This window comes from Caloenas nicobarica, chromosome 1, assembly GCF_036013445.1.
Source record: "Caloenas nicobarica isolate bCalNic1 chromosome 1, bCalNic1.hap1, whole genome shotgun sequence".
Classification (NCBI taxonomy): Eukaryota; Metazoa; Chordata; class Aves; order Columbiformes; family Columbidae; genus Caloenas; species Caloenas nicobarica.
In genome coordinates, this window is record NC_088245.1 from 72,911,009 (window position 1) to 72,930,153 (window position 19,145).

The following is a 19,145-nucleotide window of genomic DNA, read 5'->3' on the forward strand; positions in this document are numbered from 1 at the left end:
TTAAAATCCTCCGTGAAGTAAGCCTCATGATACCTCGGTGACTTAAACAGGTCACTTACTTCATAAACATATAAACTAGAGAATAGCCAGGTAAAAGGACATGCACAAGATAACCCAGAGAGACAAAGGACAGTTAAATCAATCAATTCAAGAACCCAGAAGTTATGTTTCCATAGCCCCTGCTGTAACTACTAAATCACAAGAGCTACTAAGGAAAGATCCTGCCAAAAGCCACTGGTTTTTGTTTTTTAAAACCATGAGAAGCATTTTACTCTATTCCACTGGGTCTCTCCCTAGTACTTGGTGCAGATTAATTAATTACTTATTTTTAATAGAAATGTAAAGCCTTGGGCAGCCTGAAAGCCATTGAAGATTTAATTCTCAGAACTATTCCTAGTCTTGACTGTTACCCAGTTTTTATTCAGGCAAGATAGGAATTAAGATTAATGACCTCAAACAAACTGGTATTTCAGAGAATCAGTCTTTGCCAGGCATTATATTCTCATGACAGAAAATCATTGAGGCATAAATACAGTGCTCAGTCATTGGTGTATATTAACAACACCACGTTGTTCCCATAAATGCTGAATACAGTGAAGAAGAAAATGAAGTCTTAAAGTTCATTAATTTGAATTGTGGCATTTTTTAAAGTGAGCAAACCAGAGCTCACTAAATAAGGCTATAGCATTCTAGTTCCCCCTGCATGGCCGTGAATGCTATTCGTGTTCCAGAAAGGCACCTCCTCTGCTGGGAGGTCGTTTGGACTTGGTGATGGGCTGACTGTCTGGTGCCTTTTACTAGCTCAGCATTCAGTTCTGTTGGCATTTTTTAAAAGGCGAATTGATGAAGACCAAGCCTTAAAGAGAGAGAAGTGAAAAAATACCTTTATCTGCCAGGATCAGTGGCTGCTGTAATATGTGGGGTTAAAATGTGTCATTGTCTGATGGCATTTGTCCACTTCCCAAGAAGGTAGTTGTGGCTAGATATTGTTTTCTAAGCAAATGAGTACCAGTGTAGAGAAAAGAGCATTTCACCTATTCTGGGACCAGAAGTAGTTATGGTACAGTGAGTACAAGAAGTTATTGTGGGAATTTCTAGCAGCAGTTTGCTCAGGAAAAAAAAAATAAATCTTTCTGTATTTGTATTTCCACACTGAAAGACATCCCTATGACATCATCTTGTTTGTTCTGACACTGCAGGAAGAATGGAAGAAATAAAATGGCAGAAAATAGCCCCAGATCTTTTATTTTGCTGCCAACAAAACATAGAGGAAAGATGTAACCAAAATATCCAATGGTTACTTAACTCTCAGAGACAGTTCAGCTGATAAATTGTTGTTCAAGGGCAGTTGGGCTTCTAGACACAAGAGCATTCTGTAGTAAGCTTAATTACTCATTTTAATTATGCATTTTAATTAGCAAGGGATGAACACAGAGCTTTTCTCTCACTTTCTCAATAAACCCACTTTGTAATATTACGGAACAAACTTGTAACTGAAGACTCCAACTGAGTTGAGAAAAACAACTCAAAGTTCAAGGCGTTTTCTTCCTCATTAATTCACATTCAGTGAGCAGGTTACATGTACCTCTGATTATTTTCAGGAGCTTTCTACTTTATTTTGTTCAAAGACAACATAAAGAAAACACCCTGCCCTGCGTCTTCTCCCAGCAGTGTTTCTGCCAATATATTGTCTGGCCAGTTGCTCCCTATAAATGATGTCGTAGTTCTCCCTCTTCTAACAGTGTTTCTCCTCAGAGCTGTTCTTCTGTCCCTGTACTGTCTTCCCTGCCACAATCCCTAGGAGCACTGCTGTAGGAAATCTGCTTTCTTATGCACTTCAGGGAAGGCCAAGTTAGAGAGGCAAGTAGAAGCAGAGGCAATTAATTGCATTCTGGAATGAATTCAGAGAGGCATCAATGTATATGGGGATGGGTGGATGGGTGGATGGATGGATGGATGGATGGATGGAGAGACCAATGCCACAAAATCTTCAGCAAAATCACCAAGTGCCAGAATATAGCCCCTCAGGAACATGTCACTTCTGTACTCTTTCCTAATTTGCCTGGGACTGTACCTGCTGAGGAGGAATTTGCAGAATCTGCAGCGTTCCTTCATAAATTGAGGCTGAGCTTGGTGAAGCCAAATAGGCCTCCAGGCTGCTCCCTTTTGAGAGAAGAAAATCTATGGTTTTGAGCCAAATGTGGCCTTGAAAAGAAAAAGTTCAGATAAGAATGTGGTTTGAATGGAGATGTGGTAGGTTTAAGGTGGGATTCTGATTACGAATAATGGCAAAAATAAAGTTGTGCCAACGTTTTCGGAAATGTTCTGTCATGTTTCAGTGCAAATGACATGTTATAAAATTTCCATCATGTAAGTGGTGAAAATTGTCCAGAAGTATCTGATCTTCACAAGGCTGTGGTGAAATGTTACAAGTCTGGAAACCTCGTCTGTTACATTTATGTTGTACTTCTCTGCTGCTCCTGACTTGGGGTGAGCTCTGGAATCAGAACCATTGCCTGACATTTTCAGGTGTTTGCATGTCAGGTTCAAGCTGAAATCTTAACTTGAGCAGTTTAAAAGGCTCAAGGCATTTTGTCTGGCTTCACTTAGCTGAAGGCAGTACTGATTTTCTTTTCATTTATTGGTAGGAAGATTTTTCATTTGGACGTTGTAAATTCCCTCGCCATTTAAAACACATTATATAAGCCTCTTTTCTTTATGGTTCTTGTGATGAGAACCATCTCTTTCCACCACTTGTCTCCATCAATAGAAGATCCACATACTGTGTGTGACTATAGATGGACTAACTGCTGCACCTTTCTGTAATAAACTCTCTAGTTTTATCCTTTATTATTTCTGTTTTCCCACCCTCCTTCTCCTCCAACAATTTATTGTTGCATGCTGTCTATATGATGGGATAATTACACAGTTTAGCTACACTTGAATATAGATGATATTCTTCTCTGCTAAATGTTGCCCTTCACTAACAGTGGGATTCTGCAGTTTAATGAAAAATCTCACTTCTGAAAATGAGTGGCCTATGCTATGTACATCTGGAGACAAAAAGTATCCTGTAATGCCAACACTCATGTTTTACCACTGATTCTGGTAATGCTTTCAGTGCAAATAAGGCTTGCTTTATATTTTACCTAACAAAATACCAACCCATTTGAGATAAGTGTGCATGAGAAAAATTAAAGTTATGACTGAGAATCAAAGTTTTTTCTCAGAAGCATAGCCAGAAAGTGAATACTCTTAATCAAATGTGATGGGAAAACATAAAGACAGATGGAGGGCTGAGCTTCTGAAATAACTTCTTTACACTTCAGTTGCCATCACTGACTTAGTCACTGTGCTGACAAGATGAACAACCCTGGAAGAGATGATGATGTATTTTACTCTGGGCAGGAGCTACAACATTATCCAATGACCAGTATTAAAATATAGTTAGTGTGACTTTATATGCATTTTGCTGCTAAGGAATCAAAAGATAACAAATAAATAAAGCTCAGCAGTAATACAAGTATTGTAAGCATATATCCTCAAACCAGTTTTGCAAACTGGGACAGAGAGCTATAATTGACCTTGCTGAAGTGGCCTTTATTTTCCACAGTTCATGATCAAAGTAATTACATTACACCGAATAACTCTTCTAATTCATGACACCTGAATAAATGGCAGGAAAAGCAGCCTGGAATGCATATTCCACTATCTGCTGCCATCTTGCAGTGCAGCCTGAATAAAGTCCTTCTCCTTATCTCTACACTGAAGTCAACTCTAATGATTAAAAAATGCTTCTGGACTAAAAGGTGCATCACACTGATAACAGGCTTGTGTGGAGACCTGAGCTGTGCCTCAGCATGGCCTGGAATTGTTGTAACTTTGCCTGGGTTTAGGGTCCATTTCCATATCTGTTTTTCACTTAAAATATTCCCTGGCTGTTCCAAAGCACATTAAGCTGAAAGTTGTCGAACTCCATACAAAAGAAGAAAAGAAGTAGGTCTGAACTGGCCAACACAAGCTTTTAACAAACAGAGTACTGTATAAAATAAAATTTTAAAAAATCCCTGTGGATAGTTTCCAGAGTCAATTTGGATTTGATCATCTCTCTTTTCTCCTCTGGTTCAGTTATTTTCAACTGAAAATGTTTGGCTTCTTTGGCTTAAGCTACTGCCTTTGTGCAGTTGAAAAAAAAAACCCAAAAAACCAACAAACAAAGAAAAAGTCTTTAATGCATCCAAGTGTTTTAAGCTAAAAGTAATGAGTTTTCACAGTGCTCTCTGAGCCACAAGCATAGGAGCAAACCTGGGGCTGCAACACCTCCTCAGCACACCACCGTCCCACTGGGCTCTGCAGCCACATAGGCAGACTCAAAACCTGCAGAGGAGAAGGTCAAGCCAGCCAGCAAAAAGGGGCCCCTTTCTTCCTCATCCACTCAAACAGTTGCTGGAGAGTTACTCAGCACCGTATCAGGCTGGGTCCTGCTTGTTAAAAAATGTGTTCCAGGCCCTCCACCTGCCCTTCTTTTTCCCTGCCCTACCACAGGGATGTGACAGCCCAGGAGTGCACCAGCCAAACTAGGAAAGACTCATTGTAGTTGAGGATAGTTTTGACTGCTTTTAAAACCAAGCATCCTTCTGAGCAATCAAATAACAGAGAGGTAAGGAATACATGCTGTTTTGCAAACGTGTCCAAGGCTTGGGTCCCACTTGAGGACATAGTTATAGATGATGTTGGTATCATCTAATGGATCCAAGTATATGTTATTTCAGTAGACGTTTCATGGTATCCATTGTAGTTACAGATGTTACAAAATTCCATTATTAATTTCTTAATGTGCTCATAACTTTCCAGAACCCTGACCACCTAATCTTGTTCTTGTCATTTTGTTCTCCTTTATAGTCTTTTCGGGAAAGGTTTTAACAAAACCTTCTTACCTGTTGTTTAGGTTAAAAGATGGGAAAGGACTCCATTGTTTGTCAATAAACTGTCCATTTCTGTCTTCTGTCAGTAGAAAATACCACATGGAAAGAGTGTGCAAGTATAGTGTCCACCACAACACCCTAGGTTATTGTTTCATGAGTTGCATGTCTCAAAATATCTCAGAGGTTCACTGCAAGCGGTGTTGTGTTTCTTCTGGGGATTACTAAAGCATGACCTAAAGCACCTCTGGCCTTTTGTTTTCTACAGTCATATGCTCCTGGAACATAACACACAGACACCCTCCAGGCTGAAAAGTTTTTGCCCAATCCAAATTTTTGGGCTAAAATATAAGGATTATCAGAATAAATGCATTGGGCTAAATACAGGGATAAATGTAACCCAGCCAGTAATAGATGTAATTATCCATTCTGGACATCAGTGCTAGGTAACTATGAAAATCAGGTAACATCTCCAAAAATGTTTAGGATCACAGGCAGCCACGCTGCCTCAACCCCCCACTGGGAGGACAGCTCTGCTTATGATACAGAGCAGGGACTTTAATTCATCTGCAGCTGCTCTCTGTCATCTAGAGCTGCTGTGCTCCTTATGGATTTATAGGGGCAATTAATATAACACAGCTACATATCTCAGTCTATGGATTTGCACCTTTTCACACTGTATTTTTTCATTAAAGCCAGGTTTCATGTTGTTCTGTCTCTCATTTTAATAGTAGTGACCATCAAATCTGAACAGGAACTTCTTTTTCAAAACTTGCTCCCAATGAGATTGGGGTAAATTTTGCCAGTTGGAACAGGCCATTATCAAGTGCTTTTGAATCACAGTCAGGTGATTTTCTTTGCTTTATTTCACAAATAAATAGCTTTTCTCTCTAAAAATGAGGCTTGTTCAGTTGTGCATCAGGTTCAAAGAGTCAGCCTCATGGTAATACTTAAACTTGGTAATACATTAGAGAAAGTTCTGTAGTCCTGATTTCTTCTGAAGGAGGGGAATTAGGAGGAAATTACTGCCTTGTTTTGTTTCCATCTCTGACTTCTTCAAGCTCGTCCATTTGAGGCTGTTTAGACAATACAAGAACCATTTCTTATGGATTACCCTAAACCCACCCAAAAATCTTAAGTATATGTATATGGAGTTTCACATAATTTAGAGTGAGGGGGTAATTTCAAGCTTTTGTCTCAACTAGCACACAAAGAAAATGTATAAACTCTAAACCTTAAATTGTACTTATTTGAAAAATTAAAAATTTATATATATATATAAAACTTGTACAGGCTGACAGACAAAGATTTCTCTATCAAATATGTGCCATTTACAAGCAGAATGCTGTTTCTATTCTAGTCACTGGCTGCAGGAGCTCAGCTGGGGCCCTGAGTGTCAAGCTGCGAGCTATTCTTTCACTATAATAAAGATCCTGTAGGCTAAACTACTAGTAGGCCATCAGTGACACTTCTGAAATCCCTTTGATGGGCTTTCACAAATGCAAAGATTTGTACTTAGCAATGCTGTTGATGGTATAGGAGTTCTTGAATCTGCTCACCCTGTATTGTCTTCTGTGTGTTTGCATGTATGAGTGTGTATACATGTGCATGAATATACACAGATATATGAAGTGTGAGGATTAATGTAATATAAACTGAGTTTCATGCATATTTTTGCATGTATTTAATATTAAACTGGGAAGAAGAAAAAGGTGCTTAAAGCTTTCTTTAAAAACCCTGTTCCTGTGGCTGTAGTATCTCACCCAATCAGAAGCATTAATTTTATCAAAGAAAAATTATAAAAATGAAAAATTATGCTAGTTCTTAAATACAGTCCCTGTTTGTTTAGCTTTTATTTACTTCACTTTGAAATAATGCACTGTAATAATGCACTGTTTCTTTCCACTTTTTAAAGACTTTATCTCTGAAATGTGGCATCCAAGTAGGTGGCCTTTTCCGTGGTCAGATACACTGGGAAGAAGCAGAGATTGTGTTTTCAGGAGACCTGGGAAACTTACTGGCAAGCTTTCCTAGGGTTATCATCACATCTCCAAGATGATGTCTGTATAGAGCATAGACTTCCTAACAATGCTGCTTCCTTAGAAGGAAAATTTTGTTTTCTCTATTTTACTCATTTTTAATAAAAGAAGAAGTCCATGGGGAAGGAGTCAGTCCTTAAATAATATACTTGCTCTTAAAATTACCATATTCTTGCTTGCTTTCTGCCCTATCCAAAATTCACGGTAAATAAGAGGGTGTGGTAATTAATTGCAAGATGAATGGCACAATTAATGTTATGCATATACAGTATCCTCTGAGCAAAGTGATACTGCAGAGTTATATTATGTCAAGTTCTGTGTTTGAATACCAGTACAGCCACATGTACACACAGACTTGTGTGCTAAGAGGGTGTGTTTTGTTAGCTTTATTTTTTTTTAGATGGGATACCTCAATGTTTCTTTCCTTCCTAGAGAATTTAAAGTACTTTTTAAAGGGCTTAATTTCTGTGCAATAGAGCTTATGGGCAAACAGTCAATAAAAACAAAATAAGGAATACAGTCATGGTTCTAAAAACATTCCACATTCTTCAAATTGATGCCAATTGTATGCATTGACAGTAATCCTGTCTAATCCCCTCCACACATGTAATCTTTGTACACCTGCTTTCGTTGTCTCACTTATCAGTTTTTTATACTTAGAACCACAATATACAAGACAGTACAGCAACAGAATAAAGTGCACATGTACACACAGTGCGTTATGCCACAATTTTGCACTGCAGACATATAACATATTTTTAGACTTTGGTGCTTAGAGTCAACATCTTCCATTAAGTTATTTTTCTTTTTTTTTTCCCCCACTGGTGCATGTCTGTGTTTGTGTTTCTTGGCAGTTTAACTGAAGCGCATCGAACAGCTGTAAAAGTCATCAGGAGAATGCAGTATTTTGTAGCCAGAAGAAAATTTCAGGTAAGCAGCCCCATTAAACATAAGTACAAATAGTAGGCTTAAGTATATGACACTGAAAGTGCTCCAAGAGTGAACTTGGTTTTGTGCATGTGATTGTAATAAGTCACATGTAGTGTTTAGGCTCTCAGCCTCATACTTAGCTTATGTGGATTTTTTCATAGCATGGACAAAACTATCAACTATCTATGGGTATCGTACAATATGAAAAACTTCTGAATTTGTGGAGTCAGCATAGTTACTTTTCACTTCTCTTTTTCACTGCATTTGTTTTGTTGGGGTTCTGTTTGTTTGTTTTACTGTACTGATCAATATATGAACTACTTACCCATCTACTAGAAGAAGTGAAGAAAAGACTCTGTTGAAGTGTCTACTAAAATACTGTTACTGTCTATACTGATCATCTAATGAATGATTCAAGAATGTTCAACTAATTGTGTGCTATAAATGGCTGACAGATCAATAGACCTTAATGATGAGCACAATGCTGTGTAAAGTTGCTTTCACATTTACAGCCCACATTTCCAAATTTGTTTCCCAGAATGGAACATCATAGAGAGACCTTATTTTGCAACATCACGAGGCATCTGCCCTCTAGAAATTTGCTGTCTTTATGAAGTCTTAAGTTAAATTTCTCCATTAGATTGCAAAGTGCTCCAAGTAAGTGTGCTTATTTTGCCTGTTTAGTAAGGCCCATTATGATAAAACTTGTTTGGAATGTGACTCTGGTATCATCATTCTCATCACTCATGTGCTGGCGAAGTGATGGAAATGAATAATTAACTCCTGGATTGATTTTCAAAGCTCCTTTCATTTCCATCTGAAAGTTCATGCTGTTTTGTCCAAGATGTTCCACTGCGAATTAATCAACTTTCGTAATTCTTTTGAAGAGGTTTTAAAAAGATAAAACAACAACCTAAATTTCAAGCAAGTTTGATTACAGCTGAGCACTTAATTGCAAGGGTTAGAAGTCTGAGATAAGCTCACAGCAGTCCAAAGGCTCTGAATTAGGGGAGACACAATAGCACATACATTTCCCAAGCTCACGGCAGAAATTTATCTACAGATGGGCTTACCTTATGAAAATTAGGATAAGTCATTTTGTTTAGCTCAGCACACATCAGGAGAGCAGAATTGCATTGTAAATACACCAGAGGGATAAATACTATGGGGGAAAAAAAAATTAAAGACATAATTCCTGGAAAATAAAATCGGTATATAAATGAGTTAGGATAAAATTAGGAGATTTTGAACCACCAGAGACCTAATGTTCTGGAGCTGTCAGCCAACAGCAGCCATGCCAAACCCTAAAAACTGAACTTGTTCAGTCTATGGAGAGGACTCTGTGAGTTTGTGTTAGTGACAGGGAAAAAAGAAGAAGGAATTTTCTTCCATTTTTTTCTTTCTTAAGGCTGCGAAATAGAGCTTATAGGACTCCCCATGCTAATTAGATTTTGGAAGTTCAAAGCTGGGTAATATTATTTTGAGTTTTGCATTAGGAGCTCTAAGCTTGCTGGATGTAGAATGCTGAGCCTTAGTGGCCAGGATTTGGGATTATGAACAGAAAGAAAGTTAAAGAATTTCTTCAAGTTCTGCATTTACTAAACCTCCCTGGAAGCCCATTACCTCCCTTCTTAAGTTGTATTGTACTCACATTTCCTAATAAAAACATGACAAGAGATTGTGCCAAAGTTTGGCAGGACATAAGATGCTTGGATCTAAAATGTTATGGGAAAAGAAGAGAGAAAAATCTTGAAAGTTGGAAGGATATTTTCATTATGCCTTAGAGAGGACTCAGGCAGATTGCAGTGTACGGTACTTTGCAACTATAGAATTCAAAGCTGATGATTTGTTAAAAGGGATAACAGATAGAGGACTTCTTTTGAGGGAGAAAGGAAATTTAATTTGGAATGAGTAGAATTAATTATGCACATAGTAGCCCATGGGGTAGAGGGGAGGGAGGTGGGGAAAAGTCCCCAGCACATCTTGGCTCTGCGCCATGCATCGTGTTTAAATAGAGAGTGTCCAAAGAAAAGGACAGAGGATCTAGCCAAAATGCTCTCAAAGCATCCCCACTAGTCGATCTAAAGAGTGATACTGGCACTGTTTCTCTGGGTGAAGACAATAGGCTGCTTTTCTGGCCAGAAATAGTGATGTGTCAGCGTCTGCAAAAAGTGAAGCTGGGGAAGGAAAAAAAAAAAAGGCAATAAACTGAAAGCTGAAACCTCCCTCCCCCGCAAAGTATCTCTTCTCACAAATGCACATAAATGTAGATGCACGCTACCAAAACCATGAACTCTTCTGAAAGTAATAATGCAGGTAAGTGCTGATGGCTGAGCACAAGGAAAACATTTTATCACAAAGAGCTTTTGCTTCTCCATTCATTTCACAGGATTTTTTTCCATTCCAGTTCCATGCTTTAATTTGAAATTTCTAGGATCCTGTGGCTGCCTTCCAAGCATGACTCCAGCACATACTGTAGGTGTCCAATGCATGTGTGCAGTGGTGCATGCTAATGCCTCTGGCTGAAGCGGTGACAGTGGAAACAGACAACAAGATGACTAATGAGCTGTTGTCAGTAATTTCCAATTACTAGATTTGCAGTTTACCTTTCTTTTTTTGAGTTGGAGCCAAAAAGTAGACATCTTGCCCCACATTTCCCATAGGGGTTGGTATGGCTCTGAAAATGCTGGTATATTTGAAAGGACATCATTTATGCTTATTCTGCCACATGCACAAGTTACCTTTACTTGATAAAATTTTACAATGCTGTGCTGTGTATAATCACATAATTTTATGCAAATTCTCTAGACTTGTTTCAAAATTCTGCCTTAGTAGTTGCAACAAGAAATCACAGCTTGGGAAGCATCTGGATTCTCATTAGAATGGGAATAAAGCTGGGCAGATGGCAGGTTTTTTTATCTGACCTTTTTTACTTACTTGAATTGCATATTTTTTTTTCTGACTTAGTAGGTAACATTAAAGACAAAAAAGTGCAAACAAAATCTACGTGCAATAGTCATCAGACTTATGCAAAGCATCTGTCCTCCCAGTTGCTTAAGCAATAATATTTCTGTCACCAGACATCTTTACTCTTTAGAGGCGTTTGATTCTGGGTCCAAGTGTTACGAATTGGGCCTGTCTCTGTGTTTCAGTCCTCTGACATTATGATTAACATATGTTTTTGGAATGAGCCAAGAAATATCACACATGGTAGCCTTAGATAAATTATATATCTTGGTTTTGTGTTTTTTTACATACACTGTGAAGGTCTAATATTTTGCTCAGTATGAAGTAACATGAAGACATGACTCTTAACTGACAGTGATGAGAATCATTTGGCTCCGTCTTCACAATAAATATGCACTCCTACAATGCCTACTTATGTTTTATTCATTGCAACAGCCATTGCAAAATGGAAAGCAAATAGTCTCTGGAAGATAAAAAGTAGAATGAGGGCCTGTCTGAAATAAAATCAAGTTTAAACTATGCTTACCTTTCAATCTCATGTATGACTTATTTCACAGCAAGCTCGGAAACCGTACGATGTACGCGATGTGATTGAACAGTACTCACAAGGACACCTCAATATGATGGTTCGGATAAAAGAACTTCAAAGAAGGTAGGCCCTGTCTCCCTCATGAAATATTTGATTTCTCTGGTGCCAGCTGGCTTTAGGGGAGATGTGTTCTTAATGAACAGTAATTGTCCAAAATTGCAAGCACAACAGGGAGCACAATATCTAGAGGATTGAACTTGGAGTCATTTTTAACCCTTTTTATGACCAAGTTCGCAATTATCCTTTATCCTCCTCCCCTCGTCCTCCAAGTTATATAAATTAAAAGAAATTATTAAGGTGCATGCTGTGAAGTTTATAGCATGAAGTGACCTTTTCTACTCTCTTTTTAGTAAAGAAAAACATTTCAAATAATGATTTACCTTTCTATCCACGCTCTATGGTTCTCCACATCTGAGAGAAATCTGTTTCACTTGTGCTCCCTTCTCTATCTGGAACTTTTCCGTTCTCAAATTCCTGCTTGCACATGCTTTCTCTGAGTTTTGGGATCACAGCTGAAATATTTTGCCACAAAACTATTCTCTTCTGTTTCAGCACAAAGTCCTTTTCTCTTTACAAATTAACACTGTGGACTGGGACACTAGAATGAACTCCTCTGGTCCTTAAATGAAAAAAAAATCCTATTGAATGGAATCTACTGTGTCAACATGTGTAGATATTAAATCCTTCTGCATGAGATTCAAGGAATAGTTACAAATGTTATTAAGAAGCCATTCTGTTTGCATAGTCTTTGTTATTAGATTACATATGACACAGGAGAACTATATTTTAGTTACAACATGAAAGTATAAGAAATAAAATATTAATACTCACGAAAATAATAATAATATGGTTAGATTTTGAAGAAAAACTCTGAAGAACTAACTGCTGATGGTATGTGCAGAAAGTCATGGTAGTCTCATGTTTTTACTTGCTTTGTTTTAGGTTTAAAGCTACTGCAAATTCTCACGTAAATTATGCTCCTCTGCTTTTTTGAGCAAGAAATTTTAAGTTGCTTGGTAATTGCACTGTTGGTAATGCTCTGTTTGCTTTTCAGATTGGACCATTCTTTGGGAAAGCCAGGCCTTTTCCTCCCAGGTATAGTGACTGCATTTTATACAAAGTGATTAGCTTCATAACTTTGTGAAAATACCCATGGCTATAATAATATGGATTTATAATCCAGCCAATTATGTGTGAATATATATTTCTGTTCATAAGCCCTGGAATGACTATGGAACAATAAATACCTTTCACTCAGGTGGTAGTGGAATAAATGGAAAAGTGTATATCAGTTCATGATGACTTGGAAACACATTGCTGGAAAATTTTCCACAAAAATATTATTTCTAAATCCTTTGTGCTGGCATTTGAATATCTGTTGGTTCCACTTAAAAAGCTTTCTTCCTTTCTGAACAGCCTATGGATTTTAGTTTTGGAAAGCTCAAAGGAAGATCAGCGATATCATTCAGGAAGAACTGGGGTAGCCTTGAAAGCTAGAGTGATAGAAGTGGTAGGAAATACAATCATTAAAAAAACAAGATCAGGCACAGGACAAATAATTTAGAAAAATCTCTTACATGTTGGTAGTGGTGAACAGTCTAGCATTTTTTATGGGAAAGAGTCCTGCTATGCTGATTAATTGTAAGCAAACATGAACTGAATGTAAAAAAATGCTGTGATATATCTGTGAAAAATTAATCTGATCCTAGAATGAGGAGGGAGATTTTCAAGACATACAGGGAAGTATACATGTCTTTGCATGTGACTGAAGTAAGGCCTTATGTGGCATAATGTGCAAAATTCTTATTCCATACCTTTAGAAAAGACTAACTGTAAAAAAAAATAAGGAAGAAATACTAGAATGACTAGTGAAAAGGAGAACCTATTCCATTAGTGGAGAACAGAAATTTGTTCTTTTCAACCTAGCAAAATAAAGGGCTGGAGAGGGTTGTCTGTCAATTCTGCAAGAGGAGTAATTACCTGGGAGGCAAAATAAATACATAAGGGAAAGGACAGTGCAAGCTGAATAACAAGCATTTGTGAATCAGTCATACATACATTTTAGCTGAAAATTGAAGAGAATTCCCTGGCCGTGCACAGCAGTGAGATTCTGGGAAAACCTTGTGGTGGGACTCATGAAGATTAGAAACCTGAGTGCCTGTATGGGAAGGACAGAAAGAAACAGTCATTTTTTTATCGCAAGAGATTTAGTTCAAATTTCCAGAGGCCCTGTCTCATTCTCTGTCCTTACAAGCTCAAAAGTGACTAACTGAAGTCCCATATCGCCCAGTGGCTTTGAGCACTCATGGTTGTAAGTGTAACTGAGGGTGCCAAAGTTATTTCAGAGCCTTTGAAAATGCCATGTTATCAGTGGTTAAAATGGTTTATAATATCAGAATGAGAAGCATCTTTCAAAACACATTTTTAACATCTGATTGCTGCAGAAGACTCACTAGTACAATCTTCTTTCCCTGTAGCCTAGCTGGTATTAGATGACAGGAAAATCACCCATCTGCTCAAATACATCTATAAATATTTATGCTTGGTAACTCATTCCACAATGTGCAAGCTAAATTTATTGAAGAACTTTGATTACCTTCAAGAATGTATTATTTTATTTCAAATTAATGGAACCAAATTAGAACTGTAATTTGTGCTCAAAAAAACTATTGTTAGAGGTACTTTTTATGAAACAGCTTCTTGTTTCAGAGGAGAGAGTAATTAGAAGTGTTGGCTGTAAAGAAGCTAATTGTGAGATAATTTTCTGAGCAGCTTGGGAAGCTGAATAGGTTCAGGAAGTTTAGTGACCAAATTTTGAGTCAAGAGGGTCATAGCAAGCATTGAGAGGATCTTAGATGGGTCTGTGGATTTGAACAAGTGTTCAAAGTGTTCATGTGTTGAAAAGAGTCTAAAGCACTGAGAAAGAACCATGAGGCTGTGTTGATGATGGATTCAGTCCTGGGCAACTAACATGCAAAGCCTACACTAGAACATTGGACAACAAAAGCAAGGTGAATGATCTGCTTGTAGGACTGAGGTTACACAGCAACTTGCTGTACCAGCCATGTCCTGAAGTGGCTGCCAATGCAGCCCCAGATGATCAAGCGGGGAAAAAAAAAAAAAAAAGTTCAAGTCAAAATCTGACATGTTTTTTATCACTCATTATCATTTTTTATCAAAAATTCTTGCTTTGACTTAATATGTGGAAAAAACCCCACTGGCTTCCAGAGGTAAGATAAGTTGGGGTAGCCTCATCTTCAGAATTCATGATGGATGTCTTACTGGGGACGGCATCATAGGACTTCAGAGATATTTGGGAAATCCATAATCTATGCTCTGGAGAAGATTATGGCATTTGCGTCCATGCAACTAGTTTCCCTTGTTAGTCTTTTCTTGCAAAGTTACTGCTGAATAGCTGCTTTGAGACAGCTCTCTTAGATACAAAATCATGGTGTCCCTGCTAAGAATGATGTCTACTTCCACAGCATGCCAAATCTACAAAGTCATACCCCTTGCAAAAACATATGGATCTGCCCTCAAATGGACTGAGTAAATACTGGCTGGGAAAAGGGTTGTTTGAGATGAAAAACCTTATAAGCTCAGTTATGAGTCTGCAAGACCAAAACCAAAAGTTACTTGATACAGTAGTTATTTTATCTAAACTTCCCACAAATCAAAAAATAAGTGGTTCCAGATAAATGGTCTGCAGAACTAAAACTAGGCTTAGATTATTAGTCCACCAATAATCAAGTGTTGAACAGTGATGAATGGTTATAGTATGGGTCTGTTTTGGGGGAAACAAACTCTTGCACTGCCCTTCTCATCTAGAAAAAGAGTTCTTCCTGAGCTTTCCTCAGAATGGATGGTTTATTCTACATTGAAAATGTATTTTCACTATGATATTTTTACACTTCAAATGCACTGCTAAGAATCTCATTTGTAAACAATAAGGGTGTTTCCTCCAGACTGTGTTATTCTTGTATTGATGGCAAGCAAAAGTGAAATGACAATGCAAAGAAAATTAAACTGCCAAGAACAAAAACATGAGAAGAATTTTCCTTTCCAGCTCCTTTTTTTTTTTCCTGTTTTATTATACTCCAATTCAAAGAATCTTAAGGTCTTATTCCAAGCCTGTTGAAATGAATGGGAGTCTTTCCAGTGACCTCAGTGAGTTTTAGATCAGGCTGTTAATGAAACCCTGTTGTCAACTTTGATAATATTATATGAAGTGATTGCAGTGTGTCTATAGTGTATTATTACCGTTCAAAAGTGAATGATGTCATACAAGATCCAGAATCTGAATTCACTGGAAGCAATTATTGTTATTTTTCAAGTTAGTTTCTCAAAGATAAAAACCACTAAAAGCTGTGTTAAAACAAGATAACGATACAAGGACAGAATAAAACCCATGCTGGGTCAGACCAGTTCTGACTCTGATGGAGCCAAAAGCATTGCACTTTGGGAGATGTATAAAAAAAGGGCATGCATAAGCCTCTAACCTTCTGGTAAGCTTTCAGCCATTTGCAGATCAGAGACTTCCTGACATTGTTTCTGTGTGTTTAAAAGTGCTAACTGGTTTGTCCTCAACAAGTTCGCCTAGTTTCCCCTGTAAACTTTTAACATCTGTGATACTTCGTAACAAGAATTTTTGTGATTTAATTTTCACATACACATACATAGTGAGGAATCCTCCCTTCTTGCTTGTTTTGATCTTGGCACCTAACAGCTTTCTTTGAAACTCCTAGTATCAGGAGCGGGCTTGAAAACATTAAGATCATGAATAAATTTTCCAAAGACTTGAATCCCATGAGTATACTCAGAAGGCTGTGTCTTAGCTTCATTAGAAGCCCATCTCAGTGTTCCAGGTAATGCAATTTTGAAAGATGAAACAAAGATTCCTGTAATGATAAACAAACCCCTTAACAATTGGAACTGCTGCTATAGAGGCGAAGCACATGTTAATAAAATTTATTGAATTAACAAAGCAGATGCTTATGTAATGATACAAATAAGAAGAGTGTAATATTTGACCTTCACTACACATGATGGAGTTAATTGCTTTTGAATGCAACTTTTGAGACTTACTATAGCTTTTCAGGGGCAAAGGTGAAGAATAATGTCAAGGTAAAACAAAAGGTCCAGTGTTTGTATTCAGAAAAGTACGCAAAAGGCTGATGTTAATCTGCAGTTCATCTGAACCTCATGGGTCTGCATAACACAGGTGGGAATCCCTGCAGAAAAAGGCTTTCTTGTAAAGTTTTGACAGTTGCATTGTTTGCCTTTTTTCCCATTAAATGACACCTAAGCTTTCTGATGCTATTTCCTTCCCAACTGTTAAGAAGAAAATTGGGTCACAATATCTTTTAAAGCATAATGAATATGCTTAGTTTAATTTTTATCTTTAAAGTTTATTAATATTTGAAAAGAGAGATAACCATATTTCTGTGGGAACTGATTTATTCCCTCCTGGAGACAAAATCCATGGGAATTTGGTCAAAAATAAAACCACTTAGGACATTTTCCGTAGCTGTCAGGTGTTCACAATCTTGTCTCTGAAAGATCATTTCATTACTGGGGTTGATCTACCTCAATGCAAAGAGCCAGCAGAAATATCACTGCAGATAATTTGCTGTTCATCCAGGTTCTCTGAACAGTTTTGAATTCCATTCTTAATAAAAAGCTAATAAAGAAACTTGCATTTTGGTTTGAATTTGGTATATTAATTTTTTATACATAGTATAATGAAAGTGTGTCTAAATCCTGCCATCAGCACCTTCTAGAGGAAGGGCAGGAGTGTGGTGTAGTTCATACCAGATTCAGCGCACACGGCTTCTTTCTAACAACTTGGTTATGTTGTTCCTCATGAGCCACTTGAGCAAGTTGTGTCATCTCAGAGGTTGGATAAATGAAGCAGGTAGGCAGATTGACCTTTTGTTTGCAGCTGTTGTCTTTCTTGAAAGGTGATTGCATGTCTTTAACCTGGCAAGTTACTGCTAGCAGCCAGATTTTGGCAACTTGAAAAAGCTAGAGTTTTCTACTTTCAGTGTATACTCTTGAACCTTCATCATGGAACAGTTAGCTTTATCACAGAGATCTCTGTGTTGCATTGCAGCCTTCTAAAGTAAGATATTTTGGTAGTTTACCATTTCTATTTTCTTTAGGCTGTCTAAGAGAAATCACAAGTGACTGATCTGGAACTATGTTGTACCTCTTTTTAACATATTCTACCTATCAATTGGCTCTGACTGACAAGAAAAGAGACTCAAGTGAAAAGTCACAATGCCTAAGGCAACTATGTTATTTGCTATTTTATGGGTTCCGGGTTTAAAAGGGCAATCCTGACTTGCATTTTCAGAAGCACACCTGGTTTATAAACCTAAGACTCAATATCTTGCCATAAGCTCATCACAGTTTTCCCTGTGTAGATCTTTTATAGGACTGGAACAAATACAGATCCAGAATGTTGTAGTTGCATGGCAGTAGACAAAAGAAGGTAGTGGTGTCTCTTGCACTATCCTGCTTTCTGTAGTCCCAGTACTAAACTTGTTATAATTCACTAGACATTTTGAGATATCTTTAGCAATCTGCTGTATCCTAGGTGTCAGTATGCTCAAATTCCTCATTTTCTGCTTAAAAAAAAATGGTTTTCAGATAAATCTTAGAATTCTTGAGTTAGCATTTCTATCTGTATATTCCATAAAAGTAAAAATCAAAGAAGGACTCTTCATCTGTAAAGCAGAGTAGATCATTTCCAGCTTTTACAATTTTCAGACCATCTGTCTGCAATTCATTCACTGTCATGTTCCCCATAAGTATTTTTTCTATCCAAAGAAAAAATATTATTTTTTCTATCCAAAGAAAAAATACTATTTTCTTAAAAGCTTGGTATATTATGATGAGACAGAACACACTAATTGGGTAAAAAATTAAGATTATAGTACTGTCCCTCATCTGGTTCGTTCTTTTCATCTTACTCATTTAAGATGGTAATTGCTGGTTTTTGTAAAAGAAAACAAACTTGAACAACGAGTATTATGTCATTTATATCATGTGCATCCACTTGGGGAAGGAGTTGGGGATGGCCTTTCATGTTTTCTCAGCTGGTGTGGGGAATACCTAAAAGCTTTCATTTTTTTTTACAAGAGGCATCTCTTGTTGTTCACTAGAAAGTGATGGGTCATATTTTGTGAAAATACTAAGAAATAAGTACAGGATCATGAAGGCAAAGACTTTCAGGGAAGAAATTTATTTATTAATAAAGTTGAGAAATGGACTAGATGACCCAAGAAATATTCAGTCTCCTGAAGTATAATGCATATTGCTTGTATACTACTGTTTTATCTGATTCAAGTCTAAATATATAAAATGATGGGTTTGCAACAAACCAACAGTGTGCTACATACCAACAGTGTGATACAACCTTGTTTCAAGGTTTGAGTTGGTTTGGGTTGGTTTGGATTGCGATTTTTTGTGGGTTTGGTTCGATTGTTTGTTTGGGTTTGGGGTTTTTTTTTGAGCTAAAATTTGTCTATATGTATTTTCATCTAGTTTTAAAAAATTGTGCCTTCTTTCATGATAAGCAGGCATGCCTCCTTCTGCCTGTGCCTTTCACATACATGTATACCCAGTTACTGGATTTCATAGCTGGTGTATCTGTTTTATTGCAGACCAACACAAAGAACAGACAAAACTTGAATG

General features: G+C 37.4%; 1 protein-coding gene across 1 annotated transcript in view; it reads left to right on the forward strand.

The window, feature by feature from the left end:
* Window positions 1-19,145, forward strand: part of LOC135988442 (potassium voltage-gated channel subfamily KQT member 1-like) — a 501,042-nt gene that overhangs the window by 273,430 nt on the left and 208,467 nt on the right. The window contains exons 12-14 of the mRNA XM_065634462.1: window positions 7,816-7,891; window positions 11,416-11,510; window positions 12,502-12,542. Of these exons, the coding sequence (XP_065490534.1) occupies window positions 7,816-7,891; window positions 11,416-11,510; window positions 12,502-12,542 (212 nt within the window). The remainder of the gene's footprint in view (window positions 1-7,815; window positions 7,892-11,415; window positions 11,511-12,501; window positions 12,543-19,145) is intronic.